This window comes from Aspergillus lucknowensis (genome assembly GCF_044049455.1).
Source record: "Aspergillus lucknowensis strain CBS 449.75 chromosome Unknown BJX67scaffold_2, whole genome shotgun sequence".
In the NCBI taxonomy this organism is placed as follows: domain Eukaryota; kingdom Fungi; phylum Ascomycota; class Eurotiomycetes; order Eurotiales; family Aspergillaceae; genus Aspergillus; species Aspergillus lucknowensis.
Window position 1 is genome coordinate 620,152 of NW_027263546.1, and position 23,974 is coordinate 644,125.

General features: G+C 51.8%; 6 protein-coding genes across 6 annotated transcripts; 4 read left to right on the plus strand and 2 right to left on the minus strand.

The window, feature by feature from the left end:
* The first annotated feature begins 127 nt into the window (after positions 1 to 127).
* cch1 (calcium channel protein CCH1) lies at positions 128 to 7,555 on the plus strand. The gene is made up of 4 exons (XM_071027865.1): positions 128 to 2,229; positions 2,284 to 4,635; positions 4,683 to 6,116; positions 6,164 to 7,555. Exons 1-4 carry the CDS (start codon positions 613 to 615, stop codon positions 7,088 to 7,090), a joined length of 6,330 nt encoding a protein of 2,109 aa, XP_070890966.1. The 5' UTR covers positions 128 to 612; the 3' UTR covers positions 7,091 to 7,555.
* Positions 7,536 to 9,006, plus strand: BJX67DRAFT_341176 (uncharacterized protein). Its single transcript, XM_071027866.1, has one exon. It carries the CDS (start codon positions 8,156 to 8,158, stop codon positions 8,771 to 8,773), a length of 618 nt encoding a protein of 205 aa, XP_070890967.1. The 5' UTR covers positions 7,536 to 8,155; the 3' UTR covers positions 8,774 to 9,006.
* A 457-nt stretch (positions 9,007 to 9,463) lies between these two features.
* clrD (histone-lysine N-methyltransferase Clr4) lies at positions 9,464 to 11,717 on the minus strand. Its single transcript, XM_071027867.1, has 3 exons — positions 11,564 to 11,717; positions 10,433 to 11,372; positions 9,464 to 10,367 (listed from the first exon to the last, which is right to left on the minus strand). The coding sequence occupies exons 1-3, from the start codon at positions 11,624 to 11,626 to the stop codon at positions 9,913 to 9,915; spliced, it is 1,458 nt and encodes a 485-aa protein (XP_070890968.1). The 5' UTR covers positions 11,627 to 11,717; the 3' UTR covers positions 9,464 to 9,912.
* Positions 11,718 to 13,882: 2,165 nt separating this feature from the next.
* BJX67DRAFT_388042 (glycosyltransferase family 69 protein) lies at positions 13,883 to 15,728 on the plus strand. The gene is made up of 3 exons (XM_071034322.1): positions 13,883 to 14,099; positions 14,196 to 14,827; positions 14,861 to 15,728. The coding sequence occupies exons 1-3, from the start codon at positions 14,008 to 14,010 to the stop codon at positions 15,652 to 15,654; spliced, it is 1,518 nt and encodes a 505-aa protein (XP_070890969.1). The 5' UTR covers positions 13,883 to 14,007; the 3' UTR covers positions 15,655 to 15,728.
* Positions 15,729 to 17,210: 1,482 nt separating this feature from the next.
* kin1 (putative serine/threonine protein kinase Kin1) lies at positions 17,211 to 20,510 on the minus strand (the record flags this gene model as incomplete). The annotated part of the gene is made up of 3 exons (XM_071030763.1): positions 17,211 to 19,141; positions 19,200 to 19,827; positions 19,890 to 20,510. The coding sequence occupies 3 exons, from the start codon at positions 20,508 to 20,510 to the stop codon at positions 17,211 to 17,213; spliced, it is 3,180 nt and encodes a 1,059-aa protein (XP_070890970.1).
* Positions 20,511 to 21,514: 1,004 nt separating this feature from the next.
* On the plus strand, positions 21,515 to 23,974 carry BJX67DRAFT_95583 (putative G-patch domain protein). The gene is made up of 3 exons (XM_071035661.1): positions 21,515 to 21,568; positions 21,620 to 21,862; positions 21,922 to 23,974. The coding sequence occupies exons 2-3, from the start codon at positions 21,657 to 21,659 to the stop codon at positions 23,885 to 23,887; spliced, it is 2,172 nt and encodes a 723-aa protein (XP_070890971.1). The 5' UTR covers positions 21,515 to 21,568; positions 21,620 to 21,656; the 3' UTR covers positions 23,888 to 23,974.

Here is a 23,974-nt window from a genome sequence, read left to right on the forward strand (position 1 = left end):
AGTCTCTCGGGGGACAAACGAGGCAGCACAGTTGGAGGGTAAATAAAAAGCAACGCACCCTTCGGACCTGATTGTAGGCGGAGGCTGCGGAGTGTCCCTCGCACAGGATTTCCGTGAAACATCAATGAAAAAAAAAAAAAAAAGTATTCGAGGGACGCGCGCCGCGAACTTCTCGCCTGTAGTCATCAAGCCGATCGTAGAATTTGAGATGAAGAGAATCACAGGCAGAACATTTGGCTTGGCGGCCGTTTGTTGGAGTCAGAAAATCGGCCATCCAGAAGCATCATCCATCCCGCCAACCAGCCCCGTTTTGGCTGCTCCTGGCGCAACGATCGCTGGAATCTGGAGAAGTCACCTCAGCTGGAGCGGAAGTTCTCTCGCCATTTTCGTGCTTTTTTGACCTTGTCTCGTTTCGCGTTGTCTTTCACTGCTTGCTCCTCTTCCACCCGTCGCTCGTTCTCCGCTCCACGCTCAGGCGTCCAGCTCCGGCTGTTTTGGTGTCTTCCCGATCGCTACGCTTGTTTACGAGTTATCGAATTTCCCCTTGCACAACCTCTCCTCCGTCCTGGCTTGCGATGTCTATATTCGGATAGTTAATCGATTCTGCCCACCATGGCTTCGAATAGCCATGACCGCGGCTCCAGCGACGAGAGTGATATCGCCAGTCATTCAATCCCTTTACAAGACCTCTCTGACCCGTATGAACCGGCTGGTCGAGGGGTAGGCAGGGTAGGGGGCCGGCTCTTCTCTGGACGTTCCATGACCGAGAGAGGGCGGCCCTATGAAAGATTAGCGGAGGCCTCTCCCGTTGAACGAGCGGGCGCGACAGCGCAGTCCCAGCCTCGCGATGGCGCAAACCAGTTTTCAGTCGACGACCCCGGCGCGTTCGCAGCGGCTATGTCTTCTGTTAGTCTTGGATTTCACCCCTCATCGAGCACTTCCCGCCTCGTGGGACACAGCCGAGATGAATCAGAGTCCGACCTGGATTTTGTCCGCGTCGATAGTGGTGACCGGAACGAAGCTGAACACTACCTCTCCCCTTCCGACACATACCCCGACACTACACCGCTGACGAGTATCCGACATGTTCAACCCATAAGCGGCGCGTCCGTCGCTCCCAGCGCTAGCGCCAGCGGTTCGCGAGATGAACGTTCGAATACAGCCTCAGTCCGCTTCGATGAGAGCCAGACCGGGCCTCGTCTTGGCGACGATTTGCACAATATGGAAAGCGGCTACAGCGGTCGACGCCGTGGGGAGAGTCTATCAGGGGGCGGGGGCCGTTCGCTATCCCCATCGGTCTCGGGATCCGCGCTGCAGCGCGCAAGTTCAATGATGAAATCCGTCTCCCAGCGTGTCGTTAACTTGAGTAACGAGCCAGAGATCGTGGAGCGGACAATTTCGAGGGAGGAATCCCACCGGAGCGCGCGCATGGAAGCTCCTCCCTCGCTTCCTTCGCTTCCTGATTATGCTTCAGATGCACCACCACCGCCTTCGCTAGACGAACGAGAGAAGTCGGCCGATAAGAAAGCATGGCGAGGGCTGAGCAATCCATTAAGGGGGAAAGCGCTTGGAATTCTTGGCCCAGACAATGCGATCCGGACTTTCTTGTGCGATATCCTCGTCCACCCATTTACAGAGCCGTTCATTCTCGTGATCATCGTCATCCAAACTATACTGTTAACCATTGAATCGGCGCAGTCGGAATGGAGTCACCCGCGCTCAACACGTTGGGGCTCGAATACTATGGACTACCCTTATTTTGCCATCTTCATCATCTACACCGCCGAGCTTATCGCTAAGATTCTCGTTTCTGGGTTCTTCTTCAACCCAGTTGAATATAGTACTATAGACAGGTCGAAAGGGCTCAAGAACGCGCTCGCAGAGAAAGGCAGGAATCTTATCACACCACAACGACAATTCTCAACGAGAAACTCGTCAGGCCAGCCGGAGCACCAGCAAACATCCATCCTACGAACGTTCACGGGTGGGCTAAATCAAATGGAACAGCAGCTGGCGGACGATCCTCTCCACAAACGGCGCATAAGACTGGCCCATCGAGCTTTTCTACGGCACTCCTTCAATCGATTGGACTTTGTTGCTGTGATATCGTATTGGGTGTCCTTTGTCCTTGCCATCGGTGGTGTTGAGACTCAACGTCAGATATTTGTTTTCCGTATGCTCAGCTGTCTTCGGATCTTGCGTCTTCTGGCACTCACCAGTGGCACTTCGGTAAGTATTGGGGGGAATCCCGGCTGATTCATCTAATTACTAACTCGGACGTAGGTTATCCTTCGAAGTTTGAAAAAGGCCGCCCCTTTACTAGTTCATGTTGCATTCTTGATCGGGTTTTTCTGGCTCCTGTTCGCCATTGTTGGCATCCAAAGTTTTAAGTCAAGTTTCCGGAGAACCTGTGTCTGGATTGGAACGGACTATGGGCAGGAGAACTTTACTTCGAATGACCCGTCGGGCACCCTCCAGTTTTGCGGTGGCTATCTTGATGAAAGCGGCCAGCAACAGCCTTGGATTCAAGTTGACAACACCCCGAGTGACGCCAAACCCAAAGGTTTCATTTGTCCCATGGGCTCTGTCTGCGTCGAGGGAGACAATCCTTACAATGGAACGATGAGCTTCGATAACATCTTGAACTCACTCGAGCTTGTGTTTGTGATCATGAGCTCTAATACCTTCACCAACATACTCTATAACACCACCGACAGTGATTACCTCGTGACTGCTCTTTTCTTTGCCTGCGGGTTTGTCATTCTAAGCTTGTGGATGGTGAACTTACTGGTTGCGGTCATCACCCACTCATTCCAGGTCATTCGCGAGGAAAGCAAACGGAGTGCTTTTGCCTCTCAAACGATCGAGGCCAATGACGAGGAAGACGAGTCCTCCCGCAAGGGCAGCACGATCAAACGCCTCTATGATAAGACACACTGGTTCTGGATTGCCGTCATTGTAATTGGTCTTATTATGCAGGGCTTAAGAAGCTCCAGTATGGGCGACAACCGGAAACAGTTGATTGACACGAGCGAGACCACCATCACATTCGTTCTACTCGCGGAGATCATATTGCGGTTCATCACTGATTGGCGCAAATTCCATCAGCAGCGACGCAACTGGTTTGATTTGGCGCTCGTAATCATCACCTGCGTCATCCAGATACCTGCGATCAAAAATTCAGGACGGCCCTATTCCGTCCTCACTCTCTTCCAGATTCTCCGTGTCTATCGCGTTGTTTTAGCGTTTTCCGTCACCAGAAATTTGATCACGCTCGTTTTCCGCAACGCGGTCGGTTTAATGAACTTGATTATTTTCGTGTTCTTAATCACATTTCTTGCATCTATATTCGCGACGCAGCTCTTCCGCAGCCAGATACCCCGAGTGGACGATGATGGCGCCCCCATTGAAGTCACCTTCGCTGACATCTACAACTCGTTTATCGGAATGTACCAGGTTCTTTCCAGCGAGAACTGGACTAGCATTCTCTACAATGTCACGTCATACACATACCATTTCAATACTGCGTGGATCTCAGCGACATTCATTGTTCTGTGGTTTGTTCTGGCTAATTTTATCATTTTGAATATGTTCATTGCGGTCATCCAAGAAAGCTTTGACGTCTCCGAGGATGAAAAGCGGCTTCATCAGGTCCGAGCATTCTTGGAGCAGAAGCAAGTCAATGGTGCTTCTCAGGGAAATTTATCCCTATCAAAAATATTCAAAATGGGGCGGGGCTCATCTCGTTTCAAAGACCCGCTTGATCACGGGCCTGCTGCACTAGATATGCTTCTGAAGGATGCGGTTGTCCGCGAGTTTCTTGACGATGAGATGCCACCGGAGAACCAACAACAGGAGCAGGGTCCGCTCGAGAGGAGTTCGACAACGGGTGAAGGGCCTGCGGAGCCTGGCGTGATTTCGCGCGCCTGGACTACAGTCGCCTCATCAGTCATGCGGCGAGAACCGAATCCATTCTACTCAAAGCTAAAGATTTCCAGAGCATACGAAGAGTTGGGTCCAAAAGAGATGGCCAGGGAGGTAGTCTCGGCTTCCGAGCGAAGAAAGCTTGCGCAGCGAGAGTACCTGATACGCTATCCGAACTACAACAAATCTCTATTCTTATTCAAGCCGGATAATCCGATTCGAAGGACGTGTCAACGCATGGTCGGCCCAGGACGTGGGTCCCATCGCGTAGAGGGCGTTGACCCTTACAAACCCGTCTGGTACACTTTTTCTGCGTTCGTCTATGCTGCTATCGTGGCCATGGTCATCCTCGCCTGCATAACCACTCCGATTTACCAGAGCGTGAACTTCCAAACGGACAGGGACTGGTTCACGTACACCGATCTAGGCTTTGCGATTCTATTCTCTGTTGAAGCGCTTATCAAGGTGGTTGCTGATGGGTTCTTCTGGACGCCTAATGCGTACTTCCGTAGCTCGTGGGGCTTCATCGATGGCATTGTCTTGTTTACTCTCTGGATCAACGTGCTGAGCGCACTGACTTCAGAAAAGGGTGTCTCTCGAGCTATTGGCGCGTTCAAAGCTCTAAGGGCGCTGAGACTGCTAAACTTCAGCGACAGTGCTAAGAATACCTTCCATTCTGTAATCATCATTGGTGGATGGAAGGTCGTTGCTGTAGGTTTTGTTTCTAATTTGAGCCATGCGATTGCTAACTTTTCAAGGCTGCATTGGTTTCAATGAGTTTTTTGATCCCGTTCGCCATTTACGGTATTAATCTGTTCAATGGGCAAATGGTCCAATGCAATGATGATGGCTTGGAAGGGTCATTGAGTGCTTGTGTTGGCGAGTTCATGAGTTCACCATACAACTGGGATGTACTCGCTCCCCGGGCCGCGTCCAACCCTTACTATAGCTTTGACAATTTTGGGAATTCCCTCTTCATTCTCTTCCAGATTGTCTCCCAGGAAGGATGGACAGACGTTCAGTCAAGTGCGATGGCTATCACAGGAGTGGGTCAGCAACCACAGTCCTTTGCGGCGCCGGAGAATGGCCTCTTCTTCATAGTGTTTAACTTGCTCGGTGCCGTCTTCGTCCTGACTCTGTTTGTATCTGTGTTCATGCGAAATTACACTGAGCAAACTGGGGTAGCATTCCTGACCGCTGAGCAGCGATCCTGGCTCGAACTGAGGAAACTTCTCAAACAAGTCTCACCTTCCAAGCGCCGATCCAGAGAGAAAATTACGAGTTGGAAACACTGGTGCTTTCGGGTAGCCTACAGGAAGCACGGTCGGTGGGCGAGGTGTGTCACAGCGATTCTTGTGCTTCACCTCTTGCTGCTCGTAATCGAGTTCTATCCTGAGAACAAGACTTGGGATTTCATCAGAGACGGCTTATTCTTCGGGTTCAACTTCTTCTATGCGGGAAATGTCCTCCTGCGCGTATTTGGTCTAGGCTGGCATCGCTTCAGCAGAAGCTCCTGGGACCTTTACGCGCTGTTTGTCGTTCCAGGCACTATCATCACGTCAATTCTGAACTTTACATCACCTGAGACGCAGGCGATTGTGGTGCTAAGCAAATTGTTTCTCGTGGCCATCACGCTTCTCCTCATTCCCCGGAATAACCAGCTCGATCAACTGTTTAGGACGGCAGCCGCTAGTTTTACATCCATTGGGAATCTCCTTGCAACCTGGTTCGTTCTGTTCTTGGTCTACGCGATTGCAATGAACCAAGCTTTCGGACTCACAAAGTTTGGGGCCCAGCAGAATGGGAATATCAACTTCAGAGACATACCAAGGGCTCTGATCTTACTCTTCCGGCTGAGCTGCGGTGAGGGGTGGAATGAGCTCATGGAAGATTTTGCGCAGATGGGACCGCCGTTCTGCACAGATGGCGACACCTCGGTCTTCGAGAATGACTGTGGGAGTGTGGGATGGGCTCGAGCGCTCTTTATATCGTGGAACATCATTAGCATGTACATCTTCGTCTCTCTGTTTGTCTCGCTTATTTTTGAGAGCTTTTCCTACGTCTATCAGAGAAGCAGTGGGCTTTATGTCATCAGCCGCGAGGAACTCCGCCGCTTCAAACAGGCATGGGCTGAATTTGATCCAGAGGGCGCGGGCTATATCTCGAAGAAACAGTTCCCGAGACTGTTAAGGGTATGTTGGGCTAGACAGATGTAGATGAGCTAGCTGACAAGTGACAGGAACTTACGGGCAAATTCGAAGTGCGCATCTACCAGGGTGAATTCATGGTCCCACGCATTCTGGAAGAGTGCAGAGTCGATAAGCGCGACTCGCTCATGGCACACCGAAGAGTGGTAGAGGGAGTTGACCTTGACAAACTGGCCAGGATTGTGCGACAAATCCCTGTTAATATTGTTCGGGAACGGCGGCGGCGGCTCAACGAATTCTACGAAGAGATCCTTGTGTCTGCGGACCCGGTTTACGGCATCTCCTTCCACTCGTGCCTTATGATTCTGGCGCATTACAATGTGATCAGCGACAGCAAGAGCTTGAGGCTCGAGGAATTCCTGCGACGGCGTGCAAAGCTCCAGCGCGTTGAAGAGGCGGTCCACCGCAACACGGTAATCGGGTTCTTCAAGACTCTCACCGCTGCGCGAGAGTTCCGGAAGAGGGTCGAACATAAGAAATCAGCGCGGATGACCTTCGTGCCGCAATTCAATGTTCCCGAAATCTACGTGGAGGAGGAGCCACAGAACAATCGGCAATCTCAAGAGGAGTCACGAGGGGCAGCAACGCAAGACGCGGGAATGAGCGAAGACTGGTCGATGCTCACATCCACGTCTCCAGGCCGTGAAGAATCTGGCCCGTCGCGGCTTCCTCGGCTCGATACCAACTTGTCAGGCCGATTGAACTCGGGGGCTAGCTCGCCATCCGAATGGTCGAACATCAGCATATCCCTATCGCCCAATCGGGACCGAGCGCACACGACCGGTTCGTACGACGCTGGCCCGGATATACCTAGCGAGCCCCCGAGATCTGCCGATCACTCGCGCAATAACAGTGCGATGAGTGTGAACGACGTGATGCAGTCGCTGGATGAGTCTGCATGGGGCGAGAGTATCCGACGCAGTTTCTCGCAGCGACGTCGACCAAGGGACGAGACATGATGCGTCGCTTGCAGAGGTGAAACGAGGGATGAGACGATGGCCATTGATACGGATTTATCCTGATTCTACGGCTCTTCTACGTTGTAAAGATATGCGACATTTCTTGGTTGGAGCCACGCAACCATAAGACTCAAGACTACCTATGTTTTTTCCCTTTAAGTTTGGTTTATGTTGGAGATGTTTATGCTCTGCTTATGCCTGTGATGTTGTTTCTGTTGCTCCGTCTTATCTTTGAACATTGGCCTTGGAATGCATAGCAACGGCGTGCTGGAGGGGCTTATTAGCTTATTTTGACATACACGATTTTCCACGTTCTCACGTATTGATTAATACAACTTCTGAGGAGGAGTAGTCGGAGGAGTGCCAGGTACTGGTACAAGCTGGAGTCCGGATGCGGACATCCGTCTTCGTCTTTGAATTCCTTCCCAACTCCTCAGCCCAACTCTCCATCTCCCCATCTCTTCTCCCATTCATCGCTGTTTTCAATTGGCGTTACTGAATCTCATTCTCAATATTACTTATTGTTGCGTCGACTCCATGGAACCCCTCTACCGCCCCCTCTTCTCCCTGCCTCCAAACCTTCTTTCTCCTAGTCCAAGCGTGCCTTGCTGCTACTGAACCTCTCACGGATACTTAGTCCGTGGCCCTTCGGCCCCTCGCCACGAACAGGGCAAAATTAAAAACCCGAGATTTCGCTGTTTGCTGGTGACATTCTTTCCAGCATTAATTTGCTACCCCGACTCTCCGGAGCGTCGGAGCTCATCCTTGACACGTTCCTTGTTTCATCCCGAGCCAACTTCATGCTTCTCCGAGTTTCACCTTCGTCATCCGACCTGCACTGCATTTAGGTTCAACTCTTGACTCCGTGATCTTTAATTCCTCCTGTCCACTGCCGGGCGCTCGGTCGAGGACACCGCGGGGACGCACACCTTTTGACCACGATATCTATCACATTTTGATTGATCTATCTCCTTGGGCTCGATCTATTCGGGTCCAACAAATCTACCCAACCACTACGGAGTACGGAGACGTGAAGTGACAGCATCTTCTTCTCTCTTCGACAAAATGCGCGCAAACCACCCATCCACACCCACCCTTTCTCTCATACACACGTCATTCCAACCCCGCCGGCACGGTAATATCGCTGACGGCGACTACCTCTCAGCAACCTCAACAAGCCCACTAAGCTCAACCTCTACCATTACTCTGCCATCCTCACCAACATCCCCTTCGACCTCACCATCCGTCTTCCAATTCCAACACATCCGCACGCCACGTCCAATACACGACAGCACTAAAGCCGGCACCTCCAATGCCAACAGCCACAGCCACAACCATGCACAGCAGAACAATCTGTTCCTCCGCCGGCGTCCCTCCAACGTCGACACACTTTTGCGTCAAGAACGCGTCCGGTGTACCTCCGACGCAATTGAAAGGCAGGGGTTGGATCTCCTTGAGCCGCGTCCCGTGGATTTAGATCCCATCGAGACCGGCGTCGGGATCGACACCCGGGTACAGCAGTCTTGGGCCCCGATTCATACGAGGGATATCACAAGGCTTGATTCGGGCGTCGATGGTCAAATCCGGCCATCCTCTGAATCCGCGGGTAGTAACGTCTTGCGCCACTCGCAACCGAGGTTCGTCCTCGGTGGGATTTTCGAGGTCATGGAAGGGCGGGGGTAGATGCTTACTATCTCGCACTAGGTTATGTGTTGGGGAACTGAATTTCTTTTTGATATATGAGTTGATTCTGGCGTTGTGGTTTTTCTGGACTTGGAGTTAGGGTCTGGGTTGGGCAGCTTCAATATTTCGATGGAGTTATGGGTTAGTGAGATTCTGTTTCTAGCCAACTGACTGTTGGATGAGTGATACCTTCTGGTGGCTGCGTTTGAATTCTGGTTGTATGACTTTGTCCCTTGTAGCTCAATATCTGTGGTGAAGCTAGCGACAAAATTGTTGTAGTGCTGTTTCCAACGTCAAGGCAAGAAATTGCGACAACCTACAGCGGAAGACCCAACCTTTTTCGATCCCGTCTTCCTATATATATTCGAATAAACCGGATCCTACTTCAATTGATTGGATCCGTTTCCGCTATCGATACATGAGATACAGCCTGAAGACCGTCCACCCAGCCCATGGACATAATGGGCCCGGGAAAGTGAAAACCGACGTCCATCCGTGGCTAAAAGAGAAGAAGAAAAGAACAATGTACTGTAAAATACAAGTACATGCATGCATATGTTGCTGCGCTAAGTACAAATCCAGACTTGAGATAGCCTGGTGATTATGGCGGGTGACGCTATGGACAGAGAAAGAAGAGACGGGTATCACATAGTTCCGCTGGTCCTCTGTAGAGAGGGAAAAAAAAAAAAAGGAAAGAAAGAAAGAACAGAGAGAGAACCGGGTTCGGCCTAAACGACACAGACAGAGGGAAGGAGCAATGGGGAACAGGGACAGGGACAGGGACAGGCTGCGGTACAGCGAGGGGGGGGTGCCAGTGCGTTTTATGGAAATTGAAAGGACTGCAGCCGAGCGCTGGAAGGTAAATCAAACGAATCCAACTCCGCATGATGCAACTGAATATGACTGAGCTTGAACGCGGGCCGTATACCGTGGGCAATGCAGATGAGATGCAGAATAGAAAACCACCGGGCCAAGGAAGAAGCAGTAACTCCGGTTCAGAAAAAGGTTCAAAGCAACACCCGCTAAAGGGACTGAAATATGCCGAGAGGAGCATGAGATGCATCCAGGAACACTCGCAAGGAGGGAAGGAAGGAAGGAAGGAATGATGGCAAGAAGTGCCATCATCCCCGGCTATCAGGCTATCTCGCCTTCTTCTTCTTCTCATTAGCCCACAACTGCCCGCGACAATTCGCCTCACCACAAAGACACGGCACAGCCCCGGGGGCAACCCTATCGACGCGCTCCATATGCGGATTATAATCAAATGTCAGCTCCGTATTCGGCGGGATATCCCGCAATGCGAAGAAGGCAAGATCATAGAGATACTGGTCGCCGTGGGTGCGCGAGACGGCGAACATGCGGCAGTTGGGGTTGCAAGAGTGGTTCATGAATCGCGTCGGAGCGCCAAAGGTGGCCCCGTCTACGACGTAGATGTTGTCGTCATTGTTGAAGAAGTCGAGGCTGAAGAGGTAGGAGGGGGCGTTGCGCGTGACGGCGGCTTTTTCGCGCTCGTCGGCGTGTTTGCTTGTTATTACCTCGCCGAGGTAGAGATCTATGAATTGGCCGGCGCGGATCAAGTCGGGTGAGCGGAGACCTGATGATTGTTAGATTATTAGTTCAGATAATGAAGGGAGGAAAGGGGTTTGGGAGGGTGTGTACCAAATCCACGCAATCCGGTATGAAAGATCTCCAATCTCACAGACCGGCCGTGCGTAATAACCCTATTCCAGCATCCCTCGGGACAACCACAAAGCGCATTACATTCGTAGATCATCGACGTCCTCTTCATGAAGTCCTGCGAAAGGCCCCAGAACCTCGAGGCATCGTTCGCGGTCGAATACGGAATGATCCGCTCATTCGAGTTCTCCTCTTGCGTAAGGCAGGTGCAGCGGGACGGGTTGCAGATTCCTTTACATGAACAGCCTGCATTGAACACATCCTCAATAGGCTTCACCCCAGCCCGGAGCTTATACCTGTTGATAAACTCGAAGTCGGATACACTCTGGGCAAGGAGCTTCTCGTCTCCCGGCGCAACAGTCACGGGGGGTCCATCGATAGAGGCGAGCTTCTGACGCAGGCTATCACATAGCATGTCTATGACAGGTTTCCTTCCCTTCTCTGTGAGAAACGGCCCTGGTCTCCCGATGATGAAGGGCTGCTTTGCCCTTTTAACGCTTCTAGCAGCTGGGTAGGCACCTCGAGACGCGCGCTTCTCAAATGCATCCGTAGGGTAATATTTTTGAGAGAATGCTGTTAACTTGGTTCCTGGGATGAATTCTGCGGAGTCAATCTCCCGTTTCAGCTGGGCTGAGGGAGAGGGGATGACGACGCTGACTCCTCCTGGAATTTCCGGAGCTGGGCTGGGGGTGTATGGCTGAGACCTCTGCTTGAGGTTGAAGAGCACATTGCTAGTATCGTTGCCATTTGTGTTGTCGTTGTTGTTGTTGTTGGGGTAGAGATTGTTGATGGGCTGCTGTACTGCAGTGATGAAAGAAGACGCTGAAGTGGTTTCCGAGTCCGTGTCGGACTTTCTTTTCAGAGGGATTGTTGAAGAGAGAGTCCGATGTGCAAGTCTGGAGAAGAACCGGGGAGATTTGGCCTGGGGTTGTCAGTCTTGGTCTGGAGTAGAAGTTATAACAGAACGCGCTATGTAGCGTGGAGAAGTGAAATTAGATATCAAGATCAAGGGGGGAATACACGTAAATTAGAACATATTATTTAACCACAAACTAAGCGGATGTGGACCTGGGCAGAACCAAAAAAATAACACAGAGGAGTTCACTGGCTTACCCGGACTTGGTCCTCGGAGTCTGAGTCCTGGGTGAGGTCAATCAGCATGGCGGAATCAGCCATGGCCTCATGGAAGGGATTGATATTTAAACACCATCAAGTATCCCTAGATAAGTAGTTTTAGTCGAAAGGGGGGAATGCGAGTTGAGAGCCCCCAAAGTTCACCTAGGAAACTGAGGAGAGAACCAGGGAGCTTGTGTTGATGAGAAGGGGCTAGACCATGTTGGGAAGGCGGAGCAAGTGCTTAGTCATTCTATATCTATCATTTTTTTATTTTTCCTAGTATTTCAGATAACTTAAGGAAAGAGATAATGAGGCAAATGAATTCTTATATATATATATATTTTTTGGAATATAAATTATTAACTATTATTTATCTTTTCTAAATTATCTGTTATGGAAATCCTTTCTTGGGGTTATTGCAGGGACTTCAAAGGTCGACAAATTTCAGCCACAACAGAGGGCAAAAACACCTCTGGAATAACTCGAGATTACTGGTCAATTTCTTGTCCTTGCCTTCGTTGACGGTCCGTACTCACGTGGTTTAATCACGTGAGTCTGGCTTTGGCTCACACATCCATATCCTCGAATTTAGAGCTCTTCCACGGCCCAAACATACATCATTAACACTGCCAGTTACCAGGAGATGATTGCTGCAATATCTTGGCAACAAGATAATCCAAATTCTGTTCATTGCTCTATAGTCACGTGACACTCCGGTCACGTGGGTGTGAGATTTAAGAGAGCTGTCGTCCTGACAGCACCGACTTCAACTTCAGCAGTTGCCTCTGGATTGGAACGCTTATTCATAACAACAGTATTATTTGCTGTCAAGCGGACGAAATGTATGCAGCTCGGGTCATGATCCCTCATGCCCAGACGAACTTGTCCTTGAGTTATACGTGGACGACAGAGCAGATCTGTCTAAAGAGAGCACATACTGCTCTCATGTCACCACTGACGCGGCTGGAACTACCTTGCATCAAGATTCAAGGCTATCAACGGATCCCCTTGAGATGTGATATCCGAGATACTTAACCACAGGCAAGGCAGATGATCGACCAGGTTGAAAGCAAACACCCAGCCTGTGCAGTTCGGGACCAAGCTCAGGAAACCCTGCAGAGAAGGAGGGACAGACTCCATGGTCTTTTCAGTTGGCGATGCTTGTGGAACACAATTACCCCGTTGGTTGATGGTCACGTTGCTTTCGCTGCTAGCTCCATCAATCGTTTCTTTTGATGGCTGAGAGATCAGCTTCCCCTGGCACTGTTTGATATAAATTTCCGACAACCACCTGTTGCAATCTCCGGCTTAAAAGGGTTTCGGTCGACTTACCCACGCAGGCTAAGCCCCACCTCACGCGAGCTGAGTGGGGACTCCGCATGACCTGTACCCTAACCACTTTCACTCACCTGTCCAAGAGAGGTGCATTTTCCATGTTCGGATCTCATAGATCTGGCGTGAGTGGTACCATGGTCCTGGGGGTTGAAGGGTCTATCATCCGTTATTCTCACAATCTCCGGAGCAAGAACATCACTGGAAAACAAGGACATCCAAGAGCGGCGAGATCAACCGCTCTTGATTCATTATGTGGCCAATTCATGGGCCTTGGCAATTGCCGATCCACCACTAGTAAACCTTAATATATCGAGCTTCCTGGGTCTCTTGGGCATACGGGGTTTAAAAATCAGGTGAACATCGTTGAGCATGGAGTTGAAAAATAGCTTGATGGGAAGTTGAAATTTTGTTCTTCTAAATTTAACCAAGTTTTAGATCTTGATCACCTATAAAAAAGGTAATTCGCAGTTTGAAAACAAAATTAAGTATCTATTATTCTCGTAATACATTATTTACCATACCTAAAACACCTTCTTAGCCCGTTCTCCTGTGGCCCCGTCTCTCTCAACTCTGTAAGCTTTCGAGCAACTCGCAGAGGGATAGAACATTCTTGATTGGCCCTCATGGATATAATTTTGGCGGAGAGCTGGGCTGCTTGGGCACTATGACCTGTTGCTTGCGATGTAGTCGTACCATCAGCATTGAGAGTGATAGGGTTTTGACAAACCCTAAGTTTTACTCAGGAAAGAGCTTTCGCAAGCAACCCCAAACACTTCGTGCCCACTGCGCAGATCCTCATCTCACTGGTCAACTTCTCTTGAATGTACCGATGGAACTCTGTGGATCTCTCCCAGCGACGGTTGCTTCCAAGGTTGGCAATTTGGGGTAAACGGGGCGCTGGGGCTGATCCGCTGGACCCTGACTGGGCCCACTCCCAGGATCCCATTTTGATGGCAAAAATCCCACTCCTCCCACACGAAGGCATCTGAGCTCTGCATCGAAGGCCAAACTTACCTGGTGTGAGCTTATGCCAGCCTGGTTTTGCCCCATGCGATCTCTTTTTGCTCCCCTGTACAGCATTCCATTGGCCCGCTTCTGCCTTCACCATGTCGACACCCCTTTCCAGCAACAACAGCCCGACGGGCCGGCTTTCTGGGGAATCTCAAGAGATCTATGGTTTATATAAGGGCGATCTCGGGTCGACAGAGCTACCCCCATTTGCGCGATTATCGCGACGCATCTCTTCACTCATCCGATGCTTCGCACCCAGCAACTCCCGCCGCAGAGGCTACAGGCTCCTGATATCTGCCGTGTCGGCGCCGCCTCTCCGTCGACGCCTTCTCCACCGACTATTTTACTATCTTCTCACTCTGCTCTCGACGATCGCCGTCCTCGTGGCATTTACAGCCACCTTCTACCCTTCATACACTCACCTCCCACCTCACTACACCTCTCTCCGCAACCAGGTCCTAAATTCGAACCAGACCGGGCGAGGAAACCCCCGCAATGAAAAGATTTTCATTGCCGCTAGCCTTTACGATCCAGCTGGAGAACTCGCACGAGGCTCCTGGGCCTCTAGCCTTCTCCAGCTCATCACGCTCCTCGGAGAAGACAACGTCTTCCTTAGTATCTACGAAAACGACAGCGGCGACGAGGGCCGAAGAGCCCTGCAAGACCTTGACGCCCGCGTCCCATGCAACAAATCCATCATATACGAGTCCTTGGATCTAGAGGGCCTTCCTAAAATCGTCACGCCGGATGGTATGCAGCGCGTGAAGCGTATCACATACCTAGCCGAAGCCCGCAACCGCGCTCTTCATCCGCTGGACCGGGCCACAACGGGCCGATTCGATAAGCTCCTCTACCTGAACGACGTGGCCTTTGACCCCGTGGACGCTTTACAGCTTCTATTCTCTACTAACGCTGGTAGTCATAATAATAATAACAATAATAGAACAGCACCGTACCGCGCGGCATGCGCGGTCGACTTCATCAACCCCTTCAAGTTCTACGACACCTATGCCACACGCGACGCAGCCGGATACAGCATGGGCCTGCCCTTCTTCCCGTGGTTCTCGGATGCCGGTAGCGGACAGAGCAGGAGGGCCGTTCTTGCGGGCAAGGACGCAGTCCCCGTGCGCAGTTGCTGGGGCGGGATGGTTGCCTTTGACGCGCGGCTCTTCCAGAATAATACCGAGATAGCGGCTCCACCGCGGGGAGTGGCTGCTGGCGGGAGCATCCAGCCGCCGGCTCGATTCCGTGCATTGAATGATACGGATCTCTTCTGGGATGCGAGTGAGTGCTGTCTGATTCACGCGGATATACAAGCGTCGCCGCGAACGGAGACGGAAACAGACAGGGAGAAAGAGACGGGGATATACCTGAACCCGTTCGTACGCGTAGCATACGACACACGCACGCTCTCATGGCTCAGCACCACGCGGCGCCTTGAAAAGCTCTACACTATTATCCACAACATCCTCAACCACCTCGTCGGCCTGCCGTGGTTTAACCCTCGTCGTGAGGAAATCCCGGGACAACAGTACCAAGATACGGTTTTTGTTCCCGAGGCGGGATTGGAGGGAGCTGGCTTCTTCCGGACTGTTCAGCGGGTCGGTAGGCATGATGGGTTTTGTGGGCGGCCTGGGTTGCAGGTTGTTGCTTCGCGCGAGGGCGAGGGGCAGGAGGTTGGTCGGAAGGGGTGGGAGACTCTTCCGATGCCGGCGAGGGATGTGTTATCATGGGGGCTGTAAATTATTACTGTACCGTCTAGAATTTATCTGCCATAGACATAGACATAGAATGCTTGGCTCATGTTATAGATCACATAATGCTTCATTATTCTGGGTTCTATGCTCACAGAATTCAGCACAGTGCAAACCTTCTCGAGTAGCTACATTAATCAAGACTGCATATCTCCTGTATACGCGTGTTCTAACAGACAGCAAGCAGGGCGCAGGAGACAGCTCTAATTGCACTAACAAAAGCCACTGCAGGCCATCTCCATTGGGCGGAGAAAATGCCCACGCGGGCGGAAAATCGAGGAACCCAGAGGATCAAAGACAGGAAATAAGGGGCCACAGTAGAACGGAGCCCACTAACAGTTGAAGATATATACAAAGGTTATGTGATGTTGTTATCTTTTGAACAGCTGATACCGCTTGATTGCAGCACTTAAAATTCCGAGTCAAGTGTGATTTCAACTCATATCAACACTCCAGATGCTGTTGGGCCAGAACGCACAAGCCTCGTGTCGTTGCCATGCCTGCTGACAAAGTTCCCGTCATTTCTCTTTCAGTTCTTTCCTCTCTTTTCCTTCCTTACTGCCGTGTCTTTGTCCTCCTCTTGCCTCCGTTTCTTCGACTTTCCTCTTGGTACTCTAACGACAATGGTATCTCCAATTGCCTTTGTATAATCAGTGTCCAGCAGGAACTGAATCGGCATCGGATTATCCCAGCACATTATCACGAGACTCTCAAGGAACCCCATGCCATTACCTTTTAGTCTTGAGCGAGTCGACTTCCAAGGTTAACCGCCGCAAATACCCCCTGTTCAAAAGAAAGATACAAGTTGGATATAAGACAAGGGAAAGCCGAGAAAGGCTTCTCGTCAATTTATTCTCTTAATATTATTCTTGGGTGTTTTGCCAAATGCTTGTGAAATGAAGGTTTGATCTAGAAAACTTTCTTTCGTCAAAGCCTCGATGTAGCAATGCAAATGTCGGTCTCGGTTAGGGTTGTCATGGATTGGTGCCTTAGGGGTTAGGCATATAGGAGTATAGAGTTGCAATCCAGGCTAGAGATCCTCCATTGTGGTTTCCCTACTAAGGTGAATGTGGCTATTAGGATAGCAACGATTTGGATTAGACTTCCAATCTCAGCTATTAACTGAAGACACGTCTCTTGTGAGTCGCCGAAAGCAGTCTTGACGAGCCTGGGTGGCCACCTTTGATCCTTAGGTGTTGCAGTGGCTTCTGGAAGGCTAACGGTCGACGCCTGGAGTTCAAAGAATCAAAATATAAACGAATCCTGTCTATGAGCTACATGAAGAGCAAACCACAGTTATCATGGCGAAATGAGATAGAAACACAGGCCAGTTAGAATCACGGCTGCTTCCTAGTATGCATATCCGTCGTCTCAGAATTGAGTGACATCGCCTACGCAAACAAATCGCTAGAAGGAGAAGAGAAAGCAGAGAAAGATAAAATGTCATGTCGTGGAAAGTCATGGTCCAAAGCGGCTTGCATGTTAAATGGGAACCTCACCCTGAAGCACATCATTCATAGCGTAGTATCACAGGCTGTAGGGAACTACAGCCGCAGAGCGTCCAAAATCTTCTTCGCCATTTCCCGGTACTGCCACATGCCTCCAGCCACCTTCTTGAACTGGATGCCGTGGAGGGAGAATAGTGGCACTTTGACGATGAGAATTTCAAACCGGAGCACCAGGTTCTCGCCTGTGTCACTTTGCACTCGGGTGGTTGTCTCTCCCACGACGCGCTCCCCGACGGCCGCGCTGGTGTCACGACCCTCGAGGTATTCATCAGATGCCTCCGAGTTGGTAACAAAGCTGCGATCTGGTGCCCGGTGTCGGCGGCGTGCTGCATTGCGGACCTCCTCGCGGCCATCGTCGTGGTTCAGTAGACCGCCGAAGCTGATCCGGCGGCGATGACTAGAGACCTGGCCTTGCCGTTCAGGACTTGGAGGTCCATGATCGACGACCTTGTCCAGCTCAATGCTCGGCGCATGACGACAGCTAAAGCCCCCCTTGATTTCCTCATACTCAACAGCAAGCTGCTTCAAAACCCGGATGATGTCGGCCCGGATGAAGGTCAGTGGTTTGCTACTGGTGGTAGAAACACTGAAGAGACCCTTGAGATAAACCGGCTTGGATAAATCTTCTTCATTTGCGCTCTCCAAGGCAGCTCCGGGCCCGGAGACCTCCCCGTCGGTTTCCTCGGGGACGTTGGCCTCCCTCGCAGCATCCCGTCGGGCCCTACGGGCTTGTATACTTTCGCGACGAGCATGGCCCAGTGACATGGTCCGGCTAGCGTGCGTACGCAATGGCCCTTTCTGCTCCCGTCCGGACGTTAAGTCCTTCGGCACGGTCGAGTATTCCGAGCCACTTGTCTGCGGCGGCTGGCTCCCCGTATCTGGATCGTTTCGGCGAGTTCGTCGATGTCGGTGTTCGGCTGAGCTGACGCTAGTTGACCTTTCCAGAAGTTTGTTGGATCGCGAGGCCGGCTCCGACGATCCAGGCGCTTTCAGAAGGTCTTGATGCTGCGGTTGGCTGCCAGCTGACGGAATTGTCGATGAAGGTTCTGCACGGCGGTTTCTGCGCATGCTGAACCCTCTTGAGAGTGGAGAAGCAGAATCAGCCGGTGGCTGCACATTGAGTGATGGTGCATGGGGACTCGTGAGTCTTGCCCGTTCACGGTCGCGGCTACGGTCCTTCGTTCTCCGCGTGCTGAAGCGTCTCAGAAGACCCGCGGCCGTACTTTCCTTCTTAGCAGGCGTTTCCGGTTGAGATGCAGCGGGACTGTGAGAGGGCTGTCCGGACTGCGACGCCAGCTTAACGTTTTTCATATCCTCTGTGATATCGTCATCCCCATGGGTTCGCGCCCGCGGGCGGGACCGTCTTCCAGTGTCTTTCTCTCCTGGCACCTGATACTGATTGGTATGTGCGGCTTCCGGGGCAGGAAGATCTGGTACTTGAAGCAAAGCGTCACCGGTAGCTTTAGGGATTCCAAGAGCCCCTGGGTTGGTCTCCGCTCTCTCTCTCTCCAACTTCTCCTTGACAAGATAATATACAGACAATAAGGGGCTGTAGGCGTTTAGAGGATCATTCCCCAACTGAACAGCTTCAGCAGAAGGGGCCGATAGAGTATCCTTGCTGGCTGAGTTTCGCCGCTTGTAGAAATCGAAAACGCCGCGCTTTTTATCGGTGTGGGCCGGAGGGAGTGGTTCACGGGCGCTGAGTGAGACGGCATGCTGGTAGTCTTCAGACTCAATGATCTTCGTAAGCTGCGCTGCGATGTAGTCTGAGGGCCCAAAATCGAAGCCAGTCATCTTTTCGATCACTTCAGGATCCAATGGAAGTTGCAACGGTTCGCGGGTTGGAAGGTGGTTATCTGGAGAGCCGCTGAATCCCTTATTCATCCATGGATGGCCCATAATCTCGGCTAGATTTGCGCGTTGCTTTGGGTCAGTAACCAGCATGCGGGATATTATATGGCGGCATTCTAGAGGCACCAGTCAATACTCTTCTTATGAAGCGTTGCGGAAAGGAGTAAAACTAACCACTAGTGAGCCCAGGGGGGTATTCAAATACACCTTGCTTGATCTTTGCATGGAGTTTTGGCATGCTCTGGTCATCAAATGGGACTTTCCCACATACCAGAACATACAGCACGATTCCAAAACTCCAAACGTCCACCTCTGGCCCAGTGTACTGCCTTGCTTGAAGTAGTTCAGGGGCCGCAAAGTAAAGACTACCGCAAAATGTCTTCAAGAGGCTTCTTGGAGAGAAAAGGTTGCTCAACCCGAAATCGATAATCTTAATGTCTCCGGTCTTGCTGATTAGGATATTCTCAATCTTTAAATCTCGATGCACAATGCTATTGCGATGACAATAGTCCAACGCGCTGGCGATTTGGCGAGCAAATTTCCTGGCCTGTTTTTCTTTCAGCCTACCATGGGAGATGATGTAGTCCAGCATCTGTCCACCATTGACAAGCTCGAAAAGCATATACCAGTGGTAATTAGTCCGTATGACGTCTCGCATACCGCAAATATACGGGTGATTCACAAGACTGACAATGGCGGCTTCACGGGCTGTTCGAATTTCTTTCGAGCGGTCCGCCCTTTCGGCCTCACGGGCACTCCGATGCTCCTCGGTTGACTGTCTAGGGACGATCTTAATAGCGACCTGCAGTTGGGGATGAGTTAGTTATGTGTTCCGGGACTCTAACCTAATAAAAGAATGCGTACCTGTTCCCCGGTCTCCAAGTGCCTTCCAACCTTGACCTTACCCATACTACCAGCGCCCAACGTTTTTCCCAACGACCACTGACCTGTTTGGGTGGCAATCATCGTCCGCCGCTTCGGCTGGGAGGAGTTTCCTGAGTGCAGATGGTGCCCCGAAGTGGAGTGGGAGTGGCCTGAACCCCCATCCGCTGTCACGGCCCCCGCATTCGTCATGTCTATACTATCGCGTTGCTGGCTCCTGACGGAAAGGTTCCGTTGTGGTTTGTGTGAAGATGACTCAGGTCGGTAAGAGCTTGATGGGCGCTCTTGAGAGCGTTCCCTCGAATTGCCCCGACGAGAAGAGGCCTGGTGGCCACCTTTGGAGGATTCGAAGTCGCGACGGGCTATGGTGTCGAATACAGCGTGATTAGTAGGAGGTCGGCGGTCATATGATTGGGACTTCGAATACGAATGGCGACTATGAGAGTGGCTAGTATGTACCGGAGATGGCTGTGATGCCGTCGCGGGCCTCACTGCAACACTCCTAGTCCGGTAAGGGATGTCGGACGACGCAGTGCCATAGGAGGGAGGCCGAGAAGAGGTGGAGTGGCTGCGAGCGACAGTGGAGGGAACAGCGGTGGACATCACGATGGGAGGGGAAGTTCAATGGGAAAGAACACAAGTCCGGCAACAAGTCAAACCTGATCGCTCAAGTCGAGCGCCGTCGCTGATGGACTCGAAGTCTGGGTGATGGGGCCCAACTGGATTGAGGTTGAGACGGCCGGTCGGGGGGGTGAGAGCGAGTGGGGGAATATGTTGGTTTGCTGACAAGGGCTCAAAGGAAGGTGATCTTCGCTGGACAAGCCGTTTAGAGCGACTCCATATGTGAGGGCGACTCCGAAGAGGGAGAGGAGAGGAAGGGAAGGGAATTGAGATGGGAGAAGGAGGGACAAGTTGAAGCTGATGAAAGCGAGGACGACAGTTTGGGGGAGTTGGCGATGGTTGCGGCTGCGGAGAAACAAATGAGCAACCAGCCCAAGGGAAACGAAGCCAGGGCCGCAACCATCCATCCCGACGTCCCGCAGCACCTGCCTTCCGATATGCTAATTTGTTGATATATTTTCATTGAGTATTCTATGACGGGCTTTGTCTGACATCACAGGCTCCTCGCGTCGCCGTTTTGCTCTCATCAAACTGGAAATATGGCCTCATCTCAAGACGGACGACATCTCCGTCACAGGTCAGCTCCACCCAACCACCTCATCCCGAAGGGTGCCTGATGCTCAACCCAGTTGACCTTGGAATACGAAGTGATCTCGGTGGAGCTTTGGGCACAGAAGTGCCTGATCATCTGGTCAAGACTCTGGAGGAAAGGAGATTGGGGGGCTGGAAAACGCCTTAGGTGATGGATCACAGACATCTGCAGGAAGCGCCAGATCGGCCTTGAATCTCGCGCGCGCTGCCACCGGATTCGTTGGTGATCGAGTGTTTGGAGCAAACAACCACCCTGTGCAACTTTTGAGTGAGGCACACTGCAGAAGCCCATCGTAGTTGGAATGAACAAACCAATATTTATCTATGCAGAGTATACAAGCCCCGGGGCAGGTGTGGCGGTGCAATTGCCATTTCTGGCGTCACTTTTTGCCGGTTCTCTCACCTTCACCACTCCATCCACATCATCACCCGACTCTCCCTCTCTCTCGGTATGCTTTCCTTCTTGCTTTTAAATTTAGCAATAAATAACACAGCTCCAGTGATGCTATGTCTCTTACTTAATATCACGTCCACGTAATGGCTAGCAAAAGAAACCGTGCAGCTTTCGAAGCCGACTTCCAGGCCCAACAATCTCCATACGCCTTCTACGGCACCCCTCTGCCACCACTCGATGCCGGCACCCGAGACGATGGATCGTACGTGCCAGTCTGGAAACAGGAAGTGACAGATGACCGGGGAAGGAAACGTCTCCATGGCGCCTTCACCGGTGGATTCAGTGCCGGGTGAGCCCACGATTCATGGACCAGTCTGGACAGCAAACTAAAGTGGTCCCTAACCACAGGTACTTCAACACCGTCGGATCCAAGGAAGGATGGGCACCTGCGACATTTGTGTCCTCGCGCCAGAACCGGGCCAGAGATGCGCGACAACAACGCGCGGAGGATTTCATGGATGAGGAAGATATTCGCGAGGCCGAGGAGTCGCGCAAATTATATACCAATGATGAATTCTCCGGATTTGAGTCCACTGCGGACGATTCCACCCGTCGTGGAGGTCTGATAGACGTGTTCAGGGCGACGGGTGAAACAATTGGCGTGAAGCTTTTGAAGAAGATGGGGTGGAGGGAAGGACAAGGGATAGGTCCAAAAGTGAGACGGAAAGCCGATTTAGGTGATGGACCAACCCGTCCCGGCACCGAAGACAACACCTACCTATTCGCACCCGAGAATCCGCCGATGGTTGCGTTTGTGCGGAAGACAGATTATAAGGGACTTGGATTCGAGGGGGAAACTCGCCTTGGCTCTCATCAGAATGAACGTGAAGAAACCGAAGATACCGATCCATTCTTTGGGCGGAGACTCATCACCCAACGTAAACCGAAACAGACAAAAGCTCAGGGACCTCGGCGAGGGGCATTCGGTGTCGGTGTTCTAAATGATACCGGCTCGGACGACGAGGATCCATATTCGCTGGGCCCTCAGATATCATATAACCGCGTTATCGGGGGTGACAAGAAAAAAAAGAGCAAAGCGAAGGCTACAGACGAGACAAAACTTCCATTAGGCTCTTCTAACCCTCTCCTGACCAACAAACCAGTCTTCATTCCAAAGAAAACTCTTGCCGCCAAGGGTGCGGCCGGGTTCAGGAAATGTCATGACGGCCGTCTGCCCCTTGACGGATTTTTGTTGGCGGACAGTATTTCCGTCCTCTCGTTATCTTCGGGGAAGAAATACGCGCCACCGGAAATCCCCAAGGATTGGAAATCCAAAAAGACGCCCTCGACGGAACAGAATGTCGCGGACTACGTTTCTACTGCAGAGGCAGCCAGAGCTTCCACTCTGGATCCGGCTTCACGGGCTGCGCTTCTAGGAGAAGACCAACTCCCGGCGAAGTCTATCTTCGATTGGATGACGCCTGAAGGCCGAGAGAAGATTGCGAAGCTCACGGGGAAAACGAACTTACCACCAGCACTTGGTGAGAAGGCTCCAAAAGGTTACGAACTCTCGGAGTCCCAGAAACGGAAAGAGTTGTGGGATCTTGTTCCCAAACTGGAGAAGCTCGTGGCCGTCCAAGCTTTGACGCGCGCCGCCAGCGGTTGGATGCCGTACTCGGAGGATGAAGCGAAACGGGTCCGTTACCGAACGTTTCTCGAGATCCGGGCAGGGCTTCGAGATAGCCTCCCGGATCGTGTGTCCGGTTCCAGCACGGATGAATGGGTTACAGAGCTCCACGAGTTTACACGAGCGGCAGAGGTGTTCAAGCCTGTGTCTGGGGTGATGGCATCACGATTCACTTCTGCATCCTCTGGTCCGAAGGGGGCTTCGGATGAAGCTGAGTCGAGCACAGATGCGCTCCTGAGTAACCCTCGCGACAAGCCTGAGGATCCAGCGGTAGCCGCTGCTAAGATTGGAATGTTCGGGCCGATGACACGAACCACCGTCTCATTCTACCCCACTCGTCTCTTATGCAAACGGTTCAACGTTAAACCCCCTAGCCATGTGCAGGTTGACCCAGGAGAGCCCTCCAGCGCATCTTCCTCGTCGGGAGGACGCTTCCAGTCTGCAGGATACCAGACCGAGTCGCGACCGCGAGCGCTCGTGTCGCAAGAAGTCATGAACCAGCTTCTGCTTGAGGCCAGTGGGGGTGGCGGGCCGTTAGCTTCATCGCGTGGAGGCACTGCGTCACCCGCAGCGAAGCAAGAGCCCGTCGTGATCGAAGCCGATCGCAACGAGGCGCTTGAGGGCGAACGACCGGGCGAGGCAGTATTTAAAGCTATATTTGGAAGTGACGAAGAGGAAGAGGAGTAACAAGGATATTTTTCTTTGTCTTCCAAGAGATAATTGCACTACCACCACGTCACGAAATAGAGGAATGATAGCGCGAAAAAACGCTGA

Excerpts from the sequence above, each read along its gene's own strand:
- cch1 (XM_071027865.1), top strand. The coding sequence starts at position 613 with ATGGCTTCGAATAGCCATGACCGCGGCTCCAGCGACGAGAGTGATATC. Across the intron at positions 2,230-2,283 it reads CACTCACCAGTGGCACTTCG|GTTATCCTTCGAAGTTTGAA; the intron begins GTAAGTATTGGG and ends ACTCGGACGTAG. Across the intron at positions 4,636-4,682 it reads GTGGATGGAAGGTCGTTGCT|GCTGCATTGGTTTCAATGAG; the intron begins GTAGGTTTTGTT and ends TAACTTTTCAAG.
- BJX67DRAFT_341176 (XM_071027866.1), top strand. The coding sequence starts at position 8,156 with ATGCGCGCAAACCACCCATCCACACCCACCCTTTCTCTCATACACACG.
- clrD (XM_071027867.1), bottom strand. The coding sequence starts at position 11,626 with ATGGCTGATTCCGCCATGCTGATTGACCTCACCCAGGACTCAGACTCC. Across the intron at positions 11,373-11,563 it reads ACTCCGAGGACCAAGTCCGG|GCCAAATCTCCCCGGTTCTT; the intron begins GTAAGCCAGTGA and ends TGACAACCCCAG. Across the intron at positions 10,368-10,432 it reads TACCGGATTGCGTGGATTTG|GTCTCCGCTCACCCGACTTG; the intron begins GTACACACCCTC and ends AACAATCATCAG.
- BJX67DRAFT_388042 (XM_071034322.1), top strand. The coding sequence starts at position 14,008 with ATGTCGACACCCCTTTCCAGCAACAACAGCCCGACGGGCCGGCTTTCT. Across the intron at positions 14,100-14,195 it reads TTATATAAGGGCGATCTCGG|GCTCCTGATATCTGCCGTGT; the intron begins GTCGACAGAGCT and ends CAGAGGCTACAG. Across the intron at positions 14,828-14,860 it reads TCTATTCTCTACTAACGCTG|CACCGTACCGCGCGGCATGC; the intron begins GTAGTCATAATA and ends ATAATAGAACAG.
- BJX67DRAFT_95583 (XM_071035661.1), top strand. The coding sequence starts at position 21,657 with ATGGCTAGCAAAAGAAACCGTGCAGCTTTCGAAGCCGACTTCCAGGCC. Across the intron at positions 21,863-21,921 it reads ACCGGTGGATTCAGTGCCGG|GTACTTCAACACCGTCGGAT; the intron begins GTGAGCCCACGA and ends CCCTAACCACAG.